We start from the raw sequence: 20,711 nt of genomic DNA, 5'->3' as shown, positions 1-20,711 counted from the left end.
GGTCAAGGCCATCTGAGCTCTTATGAAGGAGTTGAGAAGCGCAGGACCCTAAGTGCTCCATAGTTTTGGACCCCTTGAAAGATTGGTGGCTGAAACTTGGAGTGTCGTGAGAGCGATCCGTTTAGACGAGCACGAAGCAAAGCCCCTTTATCAATTTTTTGAAAGATGGCTTCGCGTGTGAATTTTTAAATATCTGAGATGTCCAGGGATGCTGCCTGACAACGCAGCACGGTACTTCACTGGAGCGACCTTCTTGTCAAAGTGCTCTGCCAACTCTTACAACTGCTCCTCATCTTGTATGCTAAACTCACAATAGCGGAACACAACTTCACTCAAAAAAAAAAAAAAAAGACTAGCACATCATGATCTATTGTAACTATTAAAACGCAGTCTAATTTTACTCTGAGTAATGAGAGTGCAAACTGCCTCCTACAACACCGTGCTCAAGGCTACAAGGACGTCAACTAATAAAGTTTTCTACTACTACTACTACTACTACACTCGGATGCTAAAATACGCTGGTATTGCAATCAGTAGGTCTGCACGTGAGGCAGCCCAGTAAGTAGGCCTTCTTCGTGTTACTACCCCTGCAGTGTCTGTTGCACTGTAAATCACTGACTGTGTAGTAGTGCTCAAACAGCCCAAATCTCGCAGAAGGAAAGCAGTCACGTGCGACGTTATTCAAGCCCATGTGAATAAAAACTTGCGCACACAACTAAATGTCTTCGCTTGGCGTTAAACAAGCCCTTCAGTGTATGTAATGCAGTCAAATGAGAGCAATGCACGTATCCTTCGGGTCTGGCCTCTCTCGCACAAAATGGTGGCAGGCACTCAAGTCCAATGACCAGGCACCTCGAGATGCTCTTTCTTTCATAACGCAAGAGTGGAAGCACGAGCTTACTAAGCCTGCCCATCATTCCCAGACTGGCTCCTGGACTGGTGTTCTCCAAGGGCCTTGTAGGACAAGGAGCCCCTCCTGAATTGCCTATGTCAAGCAGTACACGCACAACTGTTGCTAGGCCCAGAGCGACGCTACTCGAAGCTCAGTAAAGACATTCTGAAGGCGTGGGCCAGATACGTATTATGTTTAATTTTCCTCGTCTGTAAGTGTCGACTGGCAATTGTAAAGTAGATAGCAACATTGCGAGATTAAGCCAACTTGAAGGGTGACATATTCTGATACTGCCGGTTGTTGAATGTGGACAATTACTTTCCCATTCCAAGTGATGCAGTGATTTCATTAGGCTTGCGTGGCTTTGAGGGCTGCTCTCAACACGATGCTCAACCATTTTATGAAGCCCCTGAAGACAATATAAATAAAAGTTTCATTCGCAGGACTGCTTTTGCCCAATAACAATGACGTCAATTTTAACGCCCAAGTTAAGTTGTAAGCCACTTTCTTGCCCAGCCTTTGCACTGTGGGACTTCGGGTGCAATTTGCAGTTACTGACCCAAGCCATCACCAAGAAACATGATTGTACCATTGTAGTGGTGCCCCTAGTTACCGTGCAGGTGTGCGGCATTAGCTTTGAAAGGTTTGCTGTATTAAAAATGGATTTTGGGGCTGAAATTAAGCGGAAATGTATCGATTTGGTTAAACACACCTCCTTCTGGGCCCTAAAATTGAGCAGCTCAAAATGTTTCGGATGCTCTTCTTCCTAGCTTTTTCCTGATGACACCCCACCGTCGAGATGAAATCTTGCCAATCTCTATCAAAAGTAAACAGGCCCAAATGATAAATAAAATCTGCAGCACTAAAAGATCCACGTTGGCGCCGAGCCAAAACGCCAGCTACCAAGTTGGGGCAGAGTTGCACAAGATAGCTGTTACAGCGGCAGCTGCTATTTTACCGTCACCAGAAGAGTACCAGTGGGAGCACGCCCATGCAAGAGCGGGGAAGAAGTGTTTTGTATGTTTTTACACCGCAAGGGTAGCAGGCTGTTACTGCCGCGATAGGGAGGAGGAAAACCTGGGAACGATTTGTTGGGGATGCGGCAGATAGCTTGAAACGGTTCAGCCTGGCCGCGCGCAGGATTTCCAACGCAGGCACCCTTCGTTTCAGCTTGCGCACCCCGAACCAGTTCAAAGCAGTTCAGTGCCGGTTCCACCATCCGGCGTCAACAGCGGAACCGGCCTTGACCGGTTTCGTCCGCTTCTGCGCGTGCTCCGCTAGGCATGCAGCCAAGGCCGTGACTCTTGGCGGGGGCTTTTTATTTGATGCATTTTAAACGCAACACTGCTGCTGCACTTATCGGCTCGCAAGCGTGATTGCGGACAAACGGTTAGCCACTCGTTCTTTACCTAGCATAGCCGCGACGTGTGCACGTTGAGATATCAGTTTTCGCAATAATTATGACCCATTCTGATAACGCCATTTGACGAGTGATCATACGCGCTGCTTTGCCGAGCGTACTTTCGTTCCCACTCAGCGACCTAGCGAGTATTACTCCATGACCGGACTACAAGAGTTGCGGTGGCCTTTACCCACATGCTTGTTCCCTCAGCAATGGCCGCAACACCGCGATCCGCTTGCTGACGGTCGTCTTAGGTTCACAAGTAACTCTTATCTCGATTTTTCTCATCCGGAACTGCAACGAAAGTTACCGCTCCGTACGTGTGGTGCATTGTGAATGTTCATAGTAGACGTGACACGGGCACCCAGTGTAAGCAGCTCCATTACAGGCTACGAGCCAAATGAAACCACTACAGATCGAACCAAAAGGAGGAACACCAAGAAGACAGATCCGCTTTTATTGGACTTCACGAAGCCATGGAAATAAAAACGAACACAATGGTAGACACTTGTTACGGTGGGGGGATGTCTTCTGATGTCTTGAGTACGGATGGGACCAGGGCTCGTGTTCAGTGGAGCATACGAATGTGGGGAGGAGGAGGGTCTCTAAAAACCTACATGAAATAAACGAAAATGTGGTGATGACGTTCACTTGCACCCCACTGGCTGCATGAAGTGACCTGCACACAACAAGAAGGAAGACATACGCGTGTAAGAGACAGTAACGTAAGCAACTCAAGAAGCTGCAACAGAGAAAAGGAGTGCTGACCTACGAAACACGATGCGAAGGCAGACAGCTTAGTCGGACTGCTCTCCTCCAGCCTCATCGCTTCCGGTGTCCTTGTCGGCTTCGGCCTTCCGGGGTCTTCCACGCCCAGTGCCCTTCTTTGCGCCAGCGGTCGCCTTGGTGGCAGTCTGCACGGTGGTGGACAACACACAGGCTCAACAACAACACCCTGGCAGGACAACAACTCAAAGGGACAAAAAGGGGCTCCAGGTGATGCTTAGACAATACCAGACAGGTCCATGAATGGCCCTCAGCAACTTGCACAAACAGTTCACAACTTACAAAATAATACAAGGTAGCCCTAAAGGCAGGGAGCTCAGGTCAAGGGTGACATGGTAACTGTAACATCTAAGTAGTAATTGTAGCGCGAGGAAAAGCTCATTTCTCTCGTAGCGGTGACAATCGGACACATCCCCGCCGAACGACACCTGTCCAACCAGTTTTGCAACCTAATAAGACACCACCGCGTGAGGGGGAAGAAATTGCAACGTAGCTAAACTGGCCGAAACAACGTATGGGGATTCAAAACAGCCGCTTTATCTCTCGGATACACGCACAGCGTGCACTTTAACATGGTTATACTCCTCCGAGATGCGCGACGCTTTATCTACCTCGGGTCAAGAAAACGTTCGGGTATGCAGTACCAAAACATCACTAAAGAAACCACTGATTGAAAAGAATTCAGACATACCTTCTTTCCCTTTTTGCTGCTACCTTTCGGGCGGCCCCTGCCACGCTTCGCTTTGGGCGCATCGGCGGAAGCATCCTGGAATAGAAAATTCAAAACAAAGTCAAGTTCAGCCATTTTCAATTCGAAAATTGCAGGCAAAATTTAACGCAAGAACTAAAAAAACTCCCGCAACGACCCCGAGCTACAACATAAAAAAAACGCCAAGACGACGACCGCTGACAGCCGCGCGGATCCTTTGTTAGGCCTCCCACAATTGATCTTGGCGCCATTCGACGTGCCGCCATGTTTGGCACGCCACCTGGCAAGAGGAGATCGTTCGCCCTTCGTTGCAGCGGCGGTGCGCTCAATTAAATATGCAGCAAAACCACCTAATACGTCAGTTAAACTTCACGTCGCACCAAAAAACGCGCCAAAACGCTCAAAAGCGCGCGAAAACAAAGAACACGTCATTTGTTTTGTTGGGCGCCAGCAGCACTCGAGACAAAATTTACGACATGAATCACCAAAGTATCCGCACGTGCTGCTATAAATAAACAAGTCTGATGCGCAACGCTGTACATTAATCAGATTGTAACTAATTAAATAGAATGCAAAGGTGGCGCGAGCGGGCATGTCAATAAGTGCACAAAAACGCCAAGCGCCCCGGCGAGCCAATCAGCGTCGCGCATATCGATTTCATTTTGCCGCCAAAGTGAAAATCCAACATGGCGAAGGCAATAAAAGGCGGAGGAGTGCCGCCAAAACAACGCGCAGATGAGAGCGCACAACTTTTGACAAGTCACCCACAACAAGGGGACGAGCGTACGGACGCACAGAAACGATTCCGTAGTCGACAAACGGAAAGAGTACTGCTAAAAAATAAATCGAGGGCCTCGAAAAATAAAGCCGCTCACCTCTTTAGGTCTCTTTTCGCCAGCATCGGACTTCTTGGGGCGTCCGCGCTTCTTCTCAACCGCGGTATCGTTGTCAGCCATCGTCGTGGGAAGTCTGCAAACAAAGGAAAGTCCGCTCAGGTAAGTCGCGCGACAAAGCGTCGTCGCGGCAAGCCGCCAAGGAGGCCGGAAAAACACGAAAACACAAGGGCGGCGCGCGAGCGAAAATATCGCACCAGCGCAGCTCCCATGTCCGGCCTCCCCGATCCGTCAAAGGAGCCAGCTTGGGCGATTTCTGGCAAATCGCACGATTTTTTCCCGCAAACGGCCGCCGGCACTAAAATCGTTCAGGGTCTAAACGAATTTTCGAGCCATAAAACTCGGCTGAAGGGCAACCACGAAGGGGAGAAATAAATTTTCACTTCGAGGCAGGTCTATGGCGGCCTATTTACGCCGCAAGGCTTTAGGCCTAGAGCGGGAGCGCCGGGGATCGCGCACCGGGCAGGCACCGGCGTTTCGGCGCGCGCGTCTCGCGTGCGGAAAAATCGGAAATGCATGCAAAATTTATCTCGCCTAGATACCTAATAAGTGAAAAATGCTGAAGTCTGAGCGCGCCAAGGGGAACGTCCGCGAGCGGCGATAAAGGAAAAACGCAACGTACCGGGCAGCCGGCGAAGAGACCTGCTTACAGCTCCGAGGCGCAAGATGAACTGGGATGTGGTGGGGGGGTGCTGTGGGGTTGCTCACCGGCTCGGCTCGCCGATTTGACGCGACGCTGGGGGGCGACCGGCGAGGTTCCAACGGTCGTGCGAGCTTTTTTTCGGGCCACTGAAAGCGCTCGGTATTTTTAAAATTTTCGCTGGCGCAAATTATGCGGGAGAAAATTTTTTTCCGCACCCGTCGGTTAGGGCGAATTATTTGCCGTCGTTAAAACAGCGCGCCAAAAACTTGGCTTGTTGTCGAGAGTACTACGCTTCTACCGTGCGTTGTGGTTGGAGGGGGGTAGGGTGCGAAAATGGGTTTTTCTTTTTTCGATATTTTTTTTTTCTTACCCTTCACAAGCAACGGTCGGTTGGGGCTTGAGCAGCTCAGTGTTTATTTAAAACTGGTGCCGCTCGATGGCATCTGAGCAACTCGAATTCGGGCTTCTCTGACGTCTTTGAAGCGACGATGTGTTTGCGCGTCGTTCGGTTAGCGTAACACTTCGCTTAAACCAACACTCAGCTTAGATAGGGTGAACGAACCGATCGGGTTCGAACGTGATAAGAATGCCGACAATGGCACACCTTTTTAACTCGCGATCGGACAAAACGATAAGGAAGTGTTATCGCATATTGATTGTACGGGATCTCTGCCAGTTCACCGAAGCGCCTTGCGATTACGGAAAACGAAAGAAGGGCAGCAACGGTGGCGGGAAAGCAGAATTCCGTGAAGCCTTGGCGCTACAACCACTACATCAAACTGCCCTTCCGCCTTTGTCAACGTTCATAGCCGCTGGAAATCAAATGCGAGGAATTTTTGAACACAAATAAACGGCTTTATTTTCACTGCGCCAAAACACAGTTGTTTAATGTACAGAGTTCCTTCGTACGGCAGTGATGATTTGTACAATGCAGTTTCAACGACGACGTTTATGCTCCGCTAGGACGGATGCTGCTTCGGCAGAGCAAGTGAAGCCACTCGCTTGTAGAACCCGTCGCCGTCGCAGTCGTGCGGGTCAACCACGTTGATGCTTGGCACGTGGATTCTCCCAAAGTTGACGTCACGGTTGCGCTGCAGTTAAAAACAAAAGAACGTGAATGCGCGCCACGGACTCTCCATGCCCGCGCCACGTGTTTAGGGCCGGCGCATAATACAACTGCTCTCCTTTCGGGTTAAAAAAATACACGTTATTTACTATGCTGGCTGCACAATTTATCTTGAATTACGAGATCATGAACAATTTGATTTAATAATGATACAAATATTTTTAATTTAGCAATAAATGAAGTTGTAATTTCTGATGCGAGGATAGAACTGCGGCAACAAAAGTATTTGAAATGATAGTGTTCAAATTTTACAGATGACATAGTGAGAGTCGAGGGGGGGTGGGGGGGAGTGTTTAGGAGCCTACCGGCGTCGCTACGATAAGATGGGAGTTTGGCCTCTGCAAACGCCGCATGATAACGCCGGCATACCGCATAAAAAAAAGAGTGGCAGGAAAGGCAAACATTCTGAGGTAGACAGCTGCCATTGTAAACGAGAAAAAAACTAAAGAAAAAAAAAACGGCTAGCACAGTCTAACACAAAAAAATAGGAATGTGTAAACATGCCCACAGACTATGTGTACACACACAACCACAAAATGAAAAAAAAAAAAAAAAAAAACGCCACATTGGGTTATATTACTATGATGAAGCTACTCAAGGTTGGAAACGTGCACCTGGCAGATGCAGGATGCCTGACCACTGAATATACCCCCCACATTTTATTTTTGGTGCCAAACTTTAATTAACGAAGGTTTAAGTTCTTTACTTGCAATTGTTACTAGATGCGCATGGAATTCATGTTCTGCTCCTGGATTCCGGGGTCCCCCAAAGGTGCATCCTTGGGCCCATGTTCAATTAGTCAATGTTTTCCCCCAAGGGTGCATTCTTGGGGCCCGTGTTTTTCAATTAGTCAATGTTTTCAAATGGCCCATCAAAATGAACAAGCTTCACCTGCACGATTTGCCACATAAGCAGACAATATTACTATCCGGACTGAAGGGCGGGCCTGCCTCAACACTGATTCCAAGGTCACCGAGCTCCAAGTGGCCCTTGCTAGTTTTCAGCGGTACCTACCACAATTAGGGCTTGAGAAAGCGTCGGACACAACTAAGCTATTTCGAAGTTTGCGGCACAAAATCTTCAACACTCTTGCTTTCACCCCTATCCCTAGCCTTCCCTACATACACCATTGTTATGACCCAGAGTGGCCTAATTCAGCTGTTCGTTGTTCTAGCAGGGATCCTAACAACTTGAAAATACAGTTCACCGAGCTGAGGCAGCAAGGTAAATCTATAGTGAACTTGATCACATTGTTATCCGACACAAATACGGTGGTGCACAGCAACAGACATATTTGAAATATGACCTGTGCAATGGCCATTAAAAGAACGATTTGCAAACTACCCGTATATGACCTCAACAAGATTTGTCATAAGCTTACTCAAGTCCTTAGGGAGGCAAGTCATAGTGCACTGGATCGTACAATGATACGGTCCAATGCACTATAACTGACCTCCCTAAGCATGCAACCATCAAAGCCTTATAACAAGCCGTTCCACTCCCTCCCATTAACCTCACCCATTCTGAAACTAGTAATCAAGCCGGTTTAAGTGAACCTTCACATAGCAACACCTTGTACTTGCTGACTGCAACACACAACGCTCTATTCACAAATACAACACTGTACCTGTCTGTACCTTTCATACCCTAGATAACTTCAGGTGCTCCTAACCGATTTAATGTGGTTAAGAGGTTTAATGCGCCAACACTACAAAGGTTATGAAGTGCGCCTTAGTGGAGGGCTCCGGATTAACTTTGGCCACCTGGGGATCTTTAACATGTGCCGAAATTCTCGAACACGCGGGCATTTTCGCTTTTCGCCTCCATCAGAAAAGCAGTTGCCGCAGCCAAGAATCAGACCCGCGTCCTTGGGCTCAGCAGCACAAATGCGTTTAACAGACTAACAAAACTCCAAATCTCTGCTTACTGGTGAAGTGGGTGTCAGTATTTAGAACCATCAAGCTGTAACGTCCTGGCACTGCCTGGACAACCCAGCGTTAAATGGCACCACCTCACTCCACCTACAGCTGACCTGCTTAAAGCTGAACTCCGTGCCATCAACCATGCCCGTGTAACAGCTTCAACTCTACGGCAATCCCACCGGAGCATATGCATCTTCTCACTGACTCATACCAACAAGTTCAAGAGGTAGGACGTCCAATTTCACCTAGCCCTTTGGTCCACCAAACACTTACGCGCATCCGATTACTTCACTACAACAAGGTGACCGTCCGATAAAATGGGTTTCCGGACACAAGACTGACTGTGTGGGCAACTGGGACGCTCACATGGTGGTTCACGAGTGCACGTCTTCCGCCCATCCACTGTTTGCCCGCCCCCATGATGCCCCTCCGGATACACCTTTCATTCATGGTGAAAACAGCGCAAGAAAAGACGTGTTTGTGTTTACCGTACCTCTGTCTTCGTCTTTTCTTGCTCTGCTTTCACCATGTATGTACACCAACTTGCCCAGTTCGCCACACTCGTACACCTTTCATACAAATTTTCTGACACAAAACGGACAAGAAGAAGAACCATCACGATGCCACACAACCAGGAATACTCACTGACCTGACAAAAGCATTTCCTTCAACTACTACGCTAATTCAGTCAGCTAATTGGCGCAACACAGCCAACATATTAGCCCCGAAAGAACACAAATTTGCAAAGAGTACTGTCAGTCCTTCTCCACCGTCGCTTCTTGTCTTGCTGGACCTCCATTTTTTGGCTCGTTTTTAAAGAAACAGGGTTTCCCCAGGGGTGCAGTTTATCCACTCAGACAGACTGCACATGGCTCTGTCTGAATGGATAGCCCAGCGGCAAACACTTTGTAAATCCGCTAATACTCTATTTCTTCAAAAAGATCCACAGGCAGGAAAGGATCCTTACCCCCAACCCCTCATTTTGCACAGTTTCCATTCAGAAAATGCCACACACTACACACTCAAGTGTGGCGCCATCTTGGAGTTCTTTTGCAACATTTTGCGCTGTTTCCTGCCTCCCGAGTTTAAATTCATGCATCGATTTGCAAAAGTTTACAGTCGCTGCAGTGTACTAGAAGAGAGAGGTGTGTCGTTCGGGGCCGATTAGGGGGGGTCCCTTTTGCGATGAAAATTTCTGCTGAGGAACTCCTGTTGTAAGTAGCGCCTTCGATGGCTGCTGCGCACCACTTGGTTTTAGAATTTTCTTTGTTAAACTAATCCCTATTTATTGCCCTACATGGTTTTATTTTTTATTTCATCGTATAAAGTTTTATAAAACCCGTCCAACTGTTTAGATTGATTTAAAAACTTGTAGGTGGCGCCAGCTGCAACAGGAGTTCTCTGAGGAACGCCTGCGCTCCATACAACTTTTTCATCACAAAGAGGACCCCCGCTTTCCATTGGTTTTTCCTCCACACGACACACCTTACCTTCTGGTACACTGTACAGTCACCACCACCAACATTAGTCCTCCACTGCATTAGACCACTTTAGACCACTGCTGGGCGAAGGACCCTCACACAGACCGCTCCCAATCCGAGCCACGCCCACCTTCATAATGGCGCTGGCGTCGAAGGAGTTTCGGGGCTTGCGCGCGGGCGCCAGTGCCGTGTTCTCGGTGGCAAAGCGCTGCTCGCGAAGGCGCGTGTTCATCAGCGTCATGTGCAGCTTGACGTGCTCCATGCCCCGCGACGCGGGGCCCCGCTCGTGCTGACGCAGCATGAAACCGGAGTCCAGGAACCGCTTGGCCACCTCGTCGGCGAGCATCTGCAGCTTGCACCTGCGTGATACACGGGTGGGGGTGGCACAACCGTGGTGTGCAGCCAAACGAAAAGGGGCGAGCATCACGCACCCAACGCCAGCACATCGGTGATGCAGCAACATTTTGTAACCTGTAAGTGGCTCCTGATGGCAAGTTGGGACAACCGCCAATGTTACGTGGAATCTACAATGACGAATTCAAACAAACAAGTTCTTAATCCCAGTATGACTAAATCATCTATTCCCTACTTAATACTCCCCGGAGTGTGTCTTTTGTGGCAATTCAGGGACACATTATCACATTGTCTGGGAGTGCGACCAAAACCTCGGCCTTCCCCCCATTTCCAGCCCTTCCCATGAGCAGTGGGAGAGCATGCTATATGCTATCCAGCTCAAGCTTCGACGACCAAATTATCTTGGTTGACTGAGCGGCGAGCGCCAGTATTGCCCATGGACTTCCGGGCTAGGAAGCCACGCCAAAATTTATTTTTTGCTGATTAAAGTTTCTTCCTCTTCTTGTGGGCATGTGAGTGGCTGTGCTCTGGCTGGCACGACAGCGCACTAGAACTTGGTGCATGCTTGGAATACATGCATGTCGCGGACTTCCAAATCTGCCTCTTGCTTACAATGTACACCAGCGACCGTTATTAAAGATTGGCGTCAAAAGCTGAGCGAAAGCATCGCAGAAAACCCAGCCCACAGTGGTCACGGACAAGTTGACAATGGTCGTATGGAAAAAGGCTTCTCTAAGCATTCAGGCAGCATCCAGCAGCCTTTCACATTTCCAGCAGTGCTCGTGTATAATCCAACTTCCTGCATCTCGCCCACTCCGCTCTGTTACACAAACATGAGCAGCACTGCTATTTTCTTGGTGCCTTGTGGACCTTTCCCTGCACTGTTATGCAATCGGACAGTACTACTCGGAGCGACATACGATTCAACACTAAGAACCGTATTCTGAGTTTCTCCTCCACTCCATTTGCTCCCTCTGCTCGGCTGAGGGGAGGATTCCGCAATGCTTATGCATGGGGAAATCGATTTCAAGGATCTCCTCGACCAGAGGCTTGAGTGGAGGAAGGATTCAGAATACCACGGTAAGGCTACACTTGAAGCTATAGTTGCAGTGCTGCCCAACAGTGCTTCGGGTGTCAATTCAAGTACTGTATGGCTACACCCTCTTGCACCACACCATCCTTTCTGGAGCATGAGGTGCTTTTTTCTACCTAACTCATTTTTCTACCCAACTAAGCCAGTTGAAACTGCCTTTTACTATTAGGCGTTGGTCCGTGGACACATCAAGCAGAGAGCCATGCATTGGCCAGTAGCTACCGTTTTTGAGTGCCAGAAACAACACTGCTGCACTATTGCAGACTCACTTATCGGGAGACCGCGGGGTTCCATCCTTGGTGCAGGATGACACCTTGGCATAGAGTACGTCCACTTCACACTCGTCGTCATTCATTATTTCGAGGCCATTCACTCGAACCACCAGCGGCGCTTCCTCCAAGATTGTCCTGTGGGAAAAAGAATGTGCCACATAACGCTAGAGCCCTGACAGAAATACACTTTCCATGGAAATTTTTTTCAGTGCCGAGCGATGCGTGTATAATCATTGTCGTCATCACCATAGAAAGCCATTCCCTCACTAGAATAGTTCACCCGTGGCTATGCACCACAAGACCGACCCTAGTCCAGTTCTTTATCGCAATCTGAGCTAGGATGTCGCAAGTTTGTTCCTTAAAATGGGCTATGAAGACAAAATAACAGTTCAGTTCATTAAAAAAGCTGCTTTGTCCCAAATACAGTGATACGAATCTTATCGCAAACTTGAAACAAATAATCGAGATATTAACCAAAACAGAGGAAGCAGTGGTGACGACCCAGCTGTTCTCCAGCGAGGACTCTATGACATCACAGAATCCCGTTTTTGTGATACGTGGCTGCCAACCTAGGTTACTACCAAGAAACGTGACCAGGCAATGGGATTAGGTCCTCTGTTCCATTTGATCATATCACTTGATTGATAACGTGCAGTTACCGCACTGATAACTGTTTTTAACATTTCCCTCGATCACATCACTACCTGCATCATCTAGCGTAAAATATGAAAGCTTTTCAGTATTTGTTCTGTTCTTTCGCTCATAAAAAAGACATCTATCATGGCTGGAATGAAGCTGAGTAAGTTACCAAAGAGTATTTCTTTCAAACCAAACGAGGTTGTATTTTGTCTTCATGGCCCCTTGATCAAAAATACCAGCAACTTTTAACCAACGCATCGAACAAAGCCCCAACGCTACTTGCCTGTGCAATATAGTTGCACAAATGATGGCTCCTAAAAAAAACACACTAGCAACAACTTAAAATTACAGCTCAGCACATTTTCCAGTCCAGGCACGAGAAGCGTCGCTAATGTGAACGAGAAATCTCACACGACGACGTCATTTCACCTGCAACTAGATGCACACGCATCAAAAGTTTCACAATACAAGAGACAGGAGTGTAGCCAAAGCGAGGGTTCGCATCGACTTACGGATCTTCCACTCATAATTTTAGGATGCAGTGTTTCGGCAGCACACATTCACCCGAGGGCAGAAACACGACAACACAGCTACAACTTAGTACGCCAATATTGTGAATGCATAGTGTCGTGTTAGTGAAAGAACAAAACAAAGTTTCTTTGCATCGTTTTGCGAAACGTTGCCCCACAATGCTGGAAGCCCTTCTGCAGAGAGCCGGCCTCACAAAACACAGCTTAGAAATAATTCTGTTCCCGTTTTTACGCAGCTTTGTGTTCCGCATTTTAACTTCACGAAAATGTGCAGTAGGATCATGCAGGAGTTGGGGAGCCTCGCAGTAAAGAAGGACTACAAGGACTGCTGCCGACCACTGACAACGGAGTGACTTGGGCAGTGAAAAGGGGCTCACGTGATGAGCTCCTGGCAACCGTCCAGCACTCTCTGGGCGGCAGCAATCTCCCGGCCATCGAGTAGCACCAGCATGCCAATGGTCAGGTGCAGTTTCTGCTTGGAGGCAAACAGACTGCCGTCCAAACCTCGTCCCTGCAAAGCCAACCAGAGGGAAAAAGCGCAACACTTTTCTTTACCGGTGGATCCTCAAAACTCGTGGTGGCGCTACATCTTACGTTTTACGTGGTGACATTACATCTGAGCTACCATGTGTACTACAGTGGAGCACTGTGGGTAAATTTCGGACCACCTGGGGTTTTTAGAGGTGTGCTAAAATCTCGTGCATACGAGATGTTTTTCTTTCGATCCAGCGGAAAAGCGGCCATCAAATAAGTGGGCCGAACTTGTGACCTCCCCCTAGGCCACTTCAGCCTCAGCGGTTGGTTTCTGAAGGCCTGAAATACAGCCAGAGGCTTAGCTTCTACAGGTGAAGTATTGTGGGTTTCCACATAACATGCTCCCTTACTGTAAAACAACCAAGAAAGAAAGAAAGCTGTGAAAGTTGCAGGGAGGCTGCATCTGCAGATGCCTAATGCAACTAGGGGATAATGCATGCATGATGGTACACAAATGTACTATTCCTATACTCCGTTACAACTCAAGAACGGCACCACCTCATGTAGTGTATCACTCCGCCAAAGCGCCGGACCCGTGACATCAGTGCGCGCGCGTTTTGAAAGGGGTTTGCTATGAATGCGTGATATCGTCTGCCTTGTCTCACGCAGTTTGTTTGTTGTCACAGGAGTCGTTTATAAGCATATTAAGTCCAAAAAATCACGGGAACGGCTCACGCCATGTTCAAAATGTTCCCAGTAACGCCCTACTTGCGCCGCGCGGAGAAACATCCGGCTACGGTGATAAGGCACAGCGGCAACTTTCGGTGCCATTCTTAAGTTGTCACCGAGTATAACTGCTTGCAGCACTTAAAGGCCAACTGCACTCAAAATTTCAACCTCCTGAAAACGTTATTTCCAAATAGTTTGCCTAAAAAGACTGCAAGGTACAAAATATGACAGCTGAAATACGCATATCCGCGGTGCAAGCAGCCATCAAAAATTGGAGATTTCAGAAGCAAAATTGAGTAGAGCGCGACCATCATGGCCAGGCTGACGCGACGTTCCCCAACAGGCCAGCCGAGGTGAACCAGGCCTGGGTGGAGGGGTTTAGTTGTTATCTGCCATTTCGAATATCAATGCCTCAAAAACCTGTTAGGCCATAAAAAGAAATCCTAGTTCAGCCACACAGTGACAATAAATTCAGAAATTTGATGATGCTTGATTGTAGGGTTTAACGCGCCGACACAATGCAGGCGATGAGGTGCACCGTAGGGGAGGGCTCCAGATTAATTTTGACCACCTGGGGATCTTTAACGTGTGCCGAAATCTAGAACACACGGGCGTTTTTGCTTTTCGCCTCCACCAGAAAAGCGGCCGCCGCGGCCGGGAATCGTACCCGCATCCTCGTGCTCAGCAGCACAATGCCATAGCCACTGAGCCACCGCGGCGGGTTAAATTCAGAAACGTCAAGGCTTACAGATTCAGTAACATTAGTGATTGCTAAGCCTTTAAGAGTGTGTTCAGGGAAGCAAGTGTTTGGGGTGTATTTATTTAATTACATCTCTAGTAAGTAAACATAGCTCAAATTTATTCCACCCACTAGAGAAACAAGACGCGGTGCCCTACTTAGCCAACCTCCAAAGAATGACAGTCCGGTCAAAACGGCATGTCAGGTCACCTCAAAGGTCACCAACTGCACTCAAATTTCACCTCGACCAAATTTATTTTTAATGTGTAGTACGTGCCACCAAATCAGCTGGTACACGGTTGGTAGCCCCATCAAACACCTTGTTAATCAATCAGACGTGTTTAAAAAAGCTCCGCCACATACCATGCTGCACCTGCCGGCGGATCGCGTAAACAGCCATGACGCGCCTGTGACGCTGCAGCCGACGGGGGCTTCTTCCTCTGGCCAGCCACGCAGCTGGAGAACCGGTCAAGCTCTGCTGCGAATGCTTCACCCATTGGCAGCCCCGTGCGCGCGTAGAGCTTGTGCGCAGTCTTGCTCCCAAGCTGCTGACCGTCCGGCCGCTCGCTGGCCAGCTGCATGTCACCTCAATGGCCACACCCTCCTCGATTTCGGTTTCAAAATCGCCGATTTTTGCTGATCGCTTGCGGCGTCCACGCGCATATTTCAGCTATTGTATTTTGCATCTTGCTTTATTTTTTCAGCAGACAATACGGAAACAGTGTCTTCAAGAGGTTGAAATTTTGAGAGCAGTTGGCCTTTAAAAGACGGACGCACAAGCAATGCGCATGTTGGCTGGGCCGAGTTGGGCGGCTGACGGCGCCAGTTCGACGCCAGACACTGATAAGGCGAGCCGCTCACCGTGCAGGATTTCATGACGATCTCCTTGAACTCGTCCAACATGCTGCCGAGCTTGGGGTGGTTGAGAGGGAAGCAGACAAAGTGCGTGTAGCTCTCGTGCTGCCGAAACGCGTTCATGATGGTCGATATGCGCAGCTGGGCAGACTCCACGTCCGCCTCGGACGATCCGGTGATGACTGATCAGAAAGACGAGGGGACTGGATATTGCACAGGCTAAACATATCATTTATAAAACAGGAGAACCCAGTAACACAGGTCTGAGGGTTCGATGCAACCGTTTTTTTAACCATTAAGTATCACTTATGCAGGTACACACCAACAAGGTCATCGTGCATGTAGTGCTATATAACAAGCATCATGTAACATTCCAGCTGCCTTCATTCTGCTCGAAATGCTTGCAAGAACGAGTGGTAACAAGCGCAATTGTCAGACGTCAGCCTTGGCAAGAACTTCAAACCAAAGGAAGGAATTGCCGCATGATCAGGGACCCAGTAAGTTTTGACAGGCAGGAACACTCGGGGGTAATTTTTTTTTCACAGCAGTTGGTGAGAACACAGAATGATGACCATTGATAGGTGTATTAACAAAGATTCAAACATACACTCGCTTGAATCCCTGGCTGTTAATAAAAGGCACTCGATTGTTTTCTAATTCTACTGGACAGCACACAAAGCGACAGACTGAAAGATTTATATGCAGTGATGATGATCACAGCAAGAGGGCCGTAACATACATACAAATAAATGCCAAAAATCGGAAACTTCTAGCTTGAAGCTAGGCTTTTCTCTCTTTTTTTTTTACACTAATGCAACCAACTGCTGACGTAATTACGGCTGTGTTAAATTCAGGGGCAATGCTTGACAGACCCAGTAAATTAGCTTTATGCGTAAGTAAAAAAAAACAAAAAAAACAGCAATTTGATGAAATACACTTACTGACATCTTCGAGCTTATCTTGTGGAGGCATTTTGATCATAGTGTTTGTGTCGTGTTCCATCTGCATCCGTACAGCATGCTTTTTGCCACAGAGCCGCCTACAATGGAAAACAAGACATAATGAAGAATAGGCAATCAACACTAGAAAATAAACTTGGAAGCTGCCAGTACACATACAGGCAACACCAGCAAGATAAAAAGGCTTGTGCACAGGACAACAGACGTCAAGGTTGTCTTAAAATTGCACACTTATGTTGGTTGCTGTTTTGGAGTAACAGCAATTACCATGGATGGCAAGAGCAGAATTTTCCCGTTAATGCAGCATTTTTCATTTGGACAGAAGGTATCACTCAAGCTGTTTCCCTTCCAAGTGGTACTGGGACAGCAGGGTATTATTAGTAAAAAAAGAAAAATGCAAATGTGCTTGTACAGTTGACGTGGTAAACGAAACAGAGTACTACCCAAGGTGCATGACATACTGCTTGACTGAAACAACGTGAAAAACCTGGAAAGCTGGCAATGACTCAGCATTGAAACAGTGCCTTGGACAACAGACACACAAGAGGCACAAAAGCACACAAGAACACACAACAAACACACGAGAGCACAAGTCATAGCCATAGCCACAGTCGCATTTGCACAAAGAGTGTGCCCACCCAATGGTGTGCATGGCTAGACAGAAAAATATGGCTACGCAAGTGCGCCTGCTAGCTCGCCCCTGGGTAGCCTCGGAGCCGCTGCTAATTCAAGTTACTTGTGTCACCAACAAATCCACTCCAAGGCAGCCCAATTATGAACTGAACAAGCTTTGCACAAACACACGACCACATAACCTTTACTGAACTTAGTTTCACAAAACTCCGCAACACTAAACTGAACTAACCTTGGAGATCAACATGGCACCCTGTTTCTTGGCGGACTTTCGTCGTGTAGTTTTTGCACCAATACAACCATAATCCGCCAATCACTGTAACCTCACACAAAAAAGAAGGGGGAGCGGCTTGTAACGTACGACACACCAGCAGCAGCTGAGAGACAATCTGCGCAAACATCAACCAGAGATCCAGTGCTACAGTTACCCCAGAAGAGCTCCATCATAACTGCACAGAATGCATACCAGTTGTGCGGGTGGTACCACACGGTCTCACACTTACGGAAGAAATCTTTGGGGAACATAGAGTGACACCCGGAAGAATCCTTTCGGCCCCGTAGCCGAGCTGTCATCACTGTGCGACTGCGAAGTCGTCGACAGCTTTGGGCCCAAGCAGGTCGGTTCATCTTCGTACGAGTTTGCTGAAATAACAAGGGAAAGATCAACATGAGGTACCGTTAAATAAACACGGGCTTCGCGCAAAAAAGACAACGCATACAGGAAGGATGGCTGTTGTCTTTTTTGCGCAAAGCCCGTGCTTATTCACCAAGATGCACCAACTCGCCCAACAATAATTTCTTCTAAAGTACCGTTAAAGTACCATTAAAGTACCGCAGAATCCCTAATTTTCTTCTGCTTCAAAAACGTCCCTTCTGTGCTCATTTAAATCATGACATAGTTGCACTTACGACACCACTGACCAATGGCGTGCATGCAAACCCCGACGGCCCGCATTGCTTGGGCTGCGTCACATTCGGGTCGTCTGCTTCCACCCAATCACGGCTCGCTCAAAATGGGCACTTTGAAAAGGAAATCAAATGAACACCACTGAGAATAATGTCCCAAGATGGCCACACAAACATGACAGCATCCTATTGAGAAACTATTGCAGCAGCTGCACTCAACTTGCACTAATGTTTTAAGCTCTTCGATAAAGCTGGCTCCATCACCAGAACTTAGTTACTAACTTCCATAGCTGAAAGGTTACGGCCACAACCTATCGTGTGTAAAACGTAGAACGTTTCTGTGAACAAAACGCAGTCTTTGTCAAAAGTTCGTAGGCCGTGCCACGAGATTCTCGGTATCTGACACCACGTGGCATGTTTTTTGCTCCTTTACGTACTGTCAACCAATATGCCTTACCATAATGCTTCCACTCATTTTTTTATTTTCTTCGTTTTAAATTGCCTGGCAATCTTTAAATCTGAACAGTCTGGAAATCGTTATTCTGTTAGATTTTTGCATTGTTACTATCACGAGAACCTTTAGTCGCCTTGTAATAAATTAGTCAATATACAATCGCAATTCTTGCTCAATATTTCCCTAAAGTCTGTTCGCAAACCCGACGGCAGTTGGTTCGAAATTCGCGCCATGGAGGGGTGCTGTGCTGTACCTACAAACGCATAACGTGTACACCGGTGCTCTCGTTTTATAATTACGATGCCCTACGATTTTAATTGCACCATCGCATAAGCGGCGCTGCCATCAGCATTTCAAAGGTCGCACAGGTTACACTGGTTACACAGACAGCGTGGTTTCGGAACAATTTCGACACATTCATTGACACGCAAGTTCCAACTTTTTTTTCTTTTTTCAGCCAGTTCTTACGTATATTGACATAAACAAAGCCTCACCTAACGAAAACGTGTTTACAAATGCCTGACGCGTGCATTACGGGTGTGGAAAGGTTCCACTCGTTCCACGGCTACCCCCGACTACGCCGGAGGGTGACATAAACCGATCGCGGTCAAAACACAGGCCGATTTCATCGTACTGCGGCAGTACGCCCGTTCTTCGCCGATACCCCACGGCAAAGACCACGGACGCGGCCTGCTTACCGCCGTTCGAGCAGCCTTCGCTGTCGCCGAGCGAGAACCGGTTGACTGGCGTCAGCTTGCGGTAACAGCATCCGTCAATCCACAGCAGTTCGCAGTTGATAATATCCATGTTGCTTCTCAGAAGCAGTGCTTGACAGGCTCACTGAGGGTTCAAATGGCAAAGCGTAGGAGAGCACACCACCCCATGCAGTCGATGCGAAATTTCCTCCGTGGCTCGCATGCACGACGACCAGCTGCGTTCGCCGCCGCCGCTGCCGCCGCAAGAAAGTGACGTCACCAGCGCGACGTTGAAATAACAGACATTTTATTTTCACTTATAGACCGCGCAGAATGTTAATTTTGCACAAATGCTGCCCATTTTACCGTATCCTGACGCAGCGCGGTACTGCCAAGCTTGAGCTTATTGAAGAATGAGTACAAACAGTTTATTTATACAGGGTTCACATTTCAAAAGTCCTTGCACTGTGTGGCCAGTTGAAGTTTGTGTGAGCTTGATTGTAGCAGACGACTCGGTTAGTGCGTGGCCCGTTGGGACTCAGTCGGTGCTGTCAAGAATGAACGTGTGCCTCAAATATTGGTTGTTCCTGGAAAATTTGGAACTGTCACAGTGCGCTGCTGAGTGAAGTGAACGGTGCAAACACCGAAGAAAATTGTGCTAACCGGCTGCCGAGATGACACCGTTCTGGCTTCACCACACTAGCGCGTCTGTTCCGACAATTTCCTCGCATGTAAGCAAGGTAAGTGATTAGATATTGGTTCTTTATCTAAAAACAAACAAACAAACTGGCATGCTTTAGTCAGAATTCAGTAGTCTGCGCCCGCAAGTGTGCAGCCACAGGTGCATTCGCGAAGCGTGCAGAGTTTTTGTATTAATCAAAAAAACTACTTTAAAATGTGATTATAAATATATGGTTACAGGCCAATCATGCGTAATTTGCTCGGCTGAGTACAAAACGTTGCCAGAGCCGCTTAGAGCTCGAAAGGTCGTATGAAGCGCAACGGTGTTGGGTGACGGGCGCGATATAATCACGCATACAAATAAAATTTTAAAAAATATGCAGAAGATCCATTTCCACGTCTTAACCCCTGGAGATATCAAGGACAACAAACATGCCTTTTGGACTGCATGACTAGGCGGACAATATCCAGGAAGTCCAGTTAGTCATGTTTTTACCACATAATGGCTAGCTTGCCAAATGTGTACGTGGCAACTAGAATCGCTGTACTACCTGCCCAGCAGCTTCTTGCAGCAGCCAAAAGGCAATGAGGTGAGCCGACAATTCGAAATCCTTGCCTGAAACCAATTTAATGCGCTATACAATACCATCCTTACCTGTGGTGAAATGGCAGACTTGATAGTATTGACGACATACTCCTACGTATTGTTCTACACTTCCAGCCATGGTGCTACGCTGTTCAAGGGCCTTTCATGTATGAAGAACGGAAAACTTGTCGCAAAAATATAAATATTTTTTGTTTGGGGGACGACTGAAGCACTTGTAAGTAGTCTTTGGTGCATATG

General features: G+C 47.8%; 2 protein-coding genes across 2 annotated transcripts in view; both read right to left on the bottom strand.

The window, feature by feature from the left end:
* Positions 1-2,735: 2,735 nt before the first annotated feature.
* On the bottom strand, positions 2,736-5,577 carry LOC144159385 (uncharacterized). The gene is made up of 5 exons (XM_077690833.1): positions 5,305-5,577; positions 4,665-4,758; positions 3,772-3,846; positions 3,063-3,208; positions 2,736-2,973 (listed from the first exon to the last, which is right to left on the bottom strand). Exons 2-4 carry the CDS (start codon positions 4,743-4,745, stop codon positions 3,092-3,094), a joined length of 273 nt encoding a protein of 90 aa, XP_077546959.1. The 5' UTR covers positions 4,746-4,758; positions 5,305-5,577; the 3' UTR covers positions 2,736-2,973; positions 3,063-3,091.
* Positions 5,578-6,181: 604 nt separating this feature from the next.
* The window catches only part of LOC144159384 (activating signal cointegrator 1 complex subunit 1), a 110,692-nt gene continuing 96,162 nt past the window's right edge, over positions 6,182-20,711 (bottom strand). The window contains exons 2-9 of the mRNA XM_077690832.1: positions 19,190-19,423; positions 17,635-17,773; positions 16,481-16,578; positions 15,546-15,721; positions 13,120-13,253; positions 11,571-11,708; positions 9,985-10,213; positions 6,182-6,416 (exon numbers count right to left, since the gene is read on the bottom strand). Coding sequence (XP_077546958.1) covers positions 6,285-6,416; positions 9,985-10,213; positions 11,571-11,708; positions 13,120-13,253; positions 15,546-15,721; positions 16,481-16,578; positions 17,635-17,773; positions 19,190-19,298 — 1,155 coding nt within the window. The 5' untranslated portion in view covers positions 19,299-19,423 and the 3' untranslated portion in view covers positions 6,182-6,284. The remainder of the gene's footprint in view (positions 6,417-9,984; positions 10,214-11,570; positions 11,709-13,119; positions 13,254-15,545; positions 15,722-16,480; positions 16,579-17,634; positions 17,774-19,189; positions 19,424-20,711) is intronic.

Source organism: Haemaphysalis longicornis, unplaced genomic scaffold, assembly GCF_048455015.1.
Source record: "Haemaphysalis longicornis isolate Haplotype H1 unplaced genomic scaffold, Haemaphysalis longicornis Haplotype H1 scaffold_10, whole genome shotgun sequence".
Classification (NCBI taxonomy): Eukaryota; Metazoa; Arthropoda; class Arachnida; order Ixodida; family Ixodidae; genus Haemaphysalis; species Haemaphysalis longicornis.
Note: the sequence above shows the minus strand (reverse complement) of the source record. Positions and strands in the feature narration are given on the sequence as shown.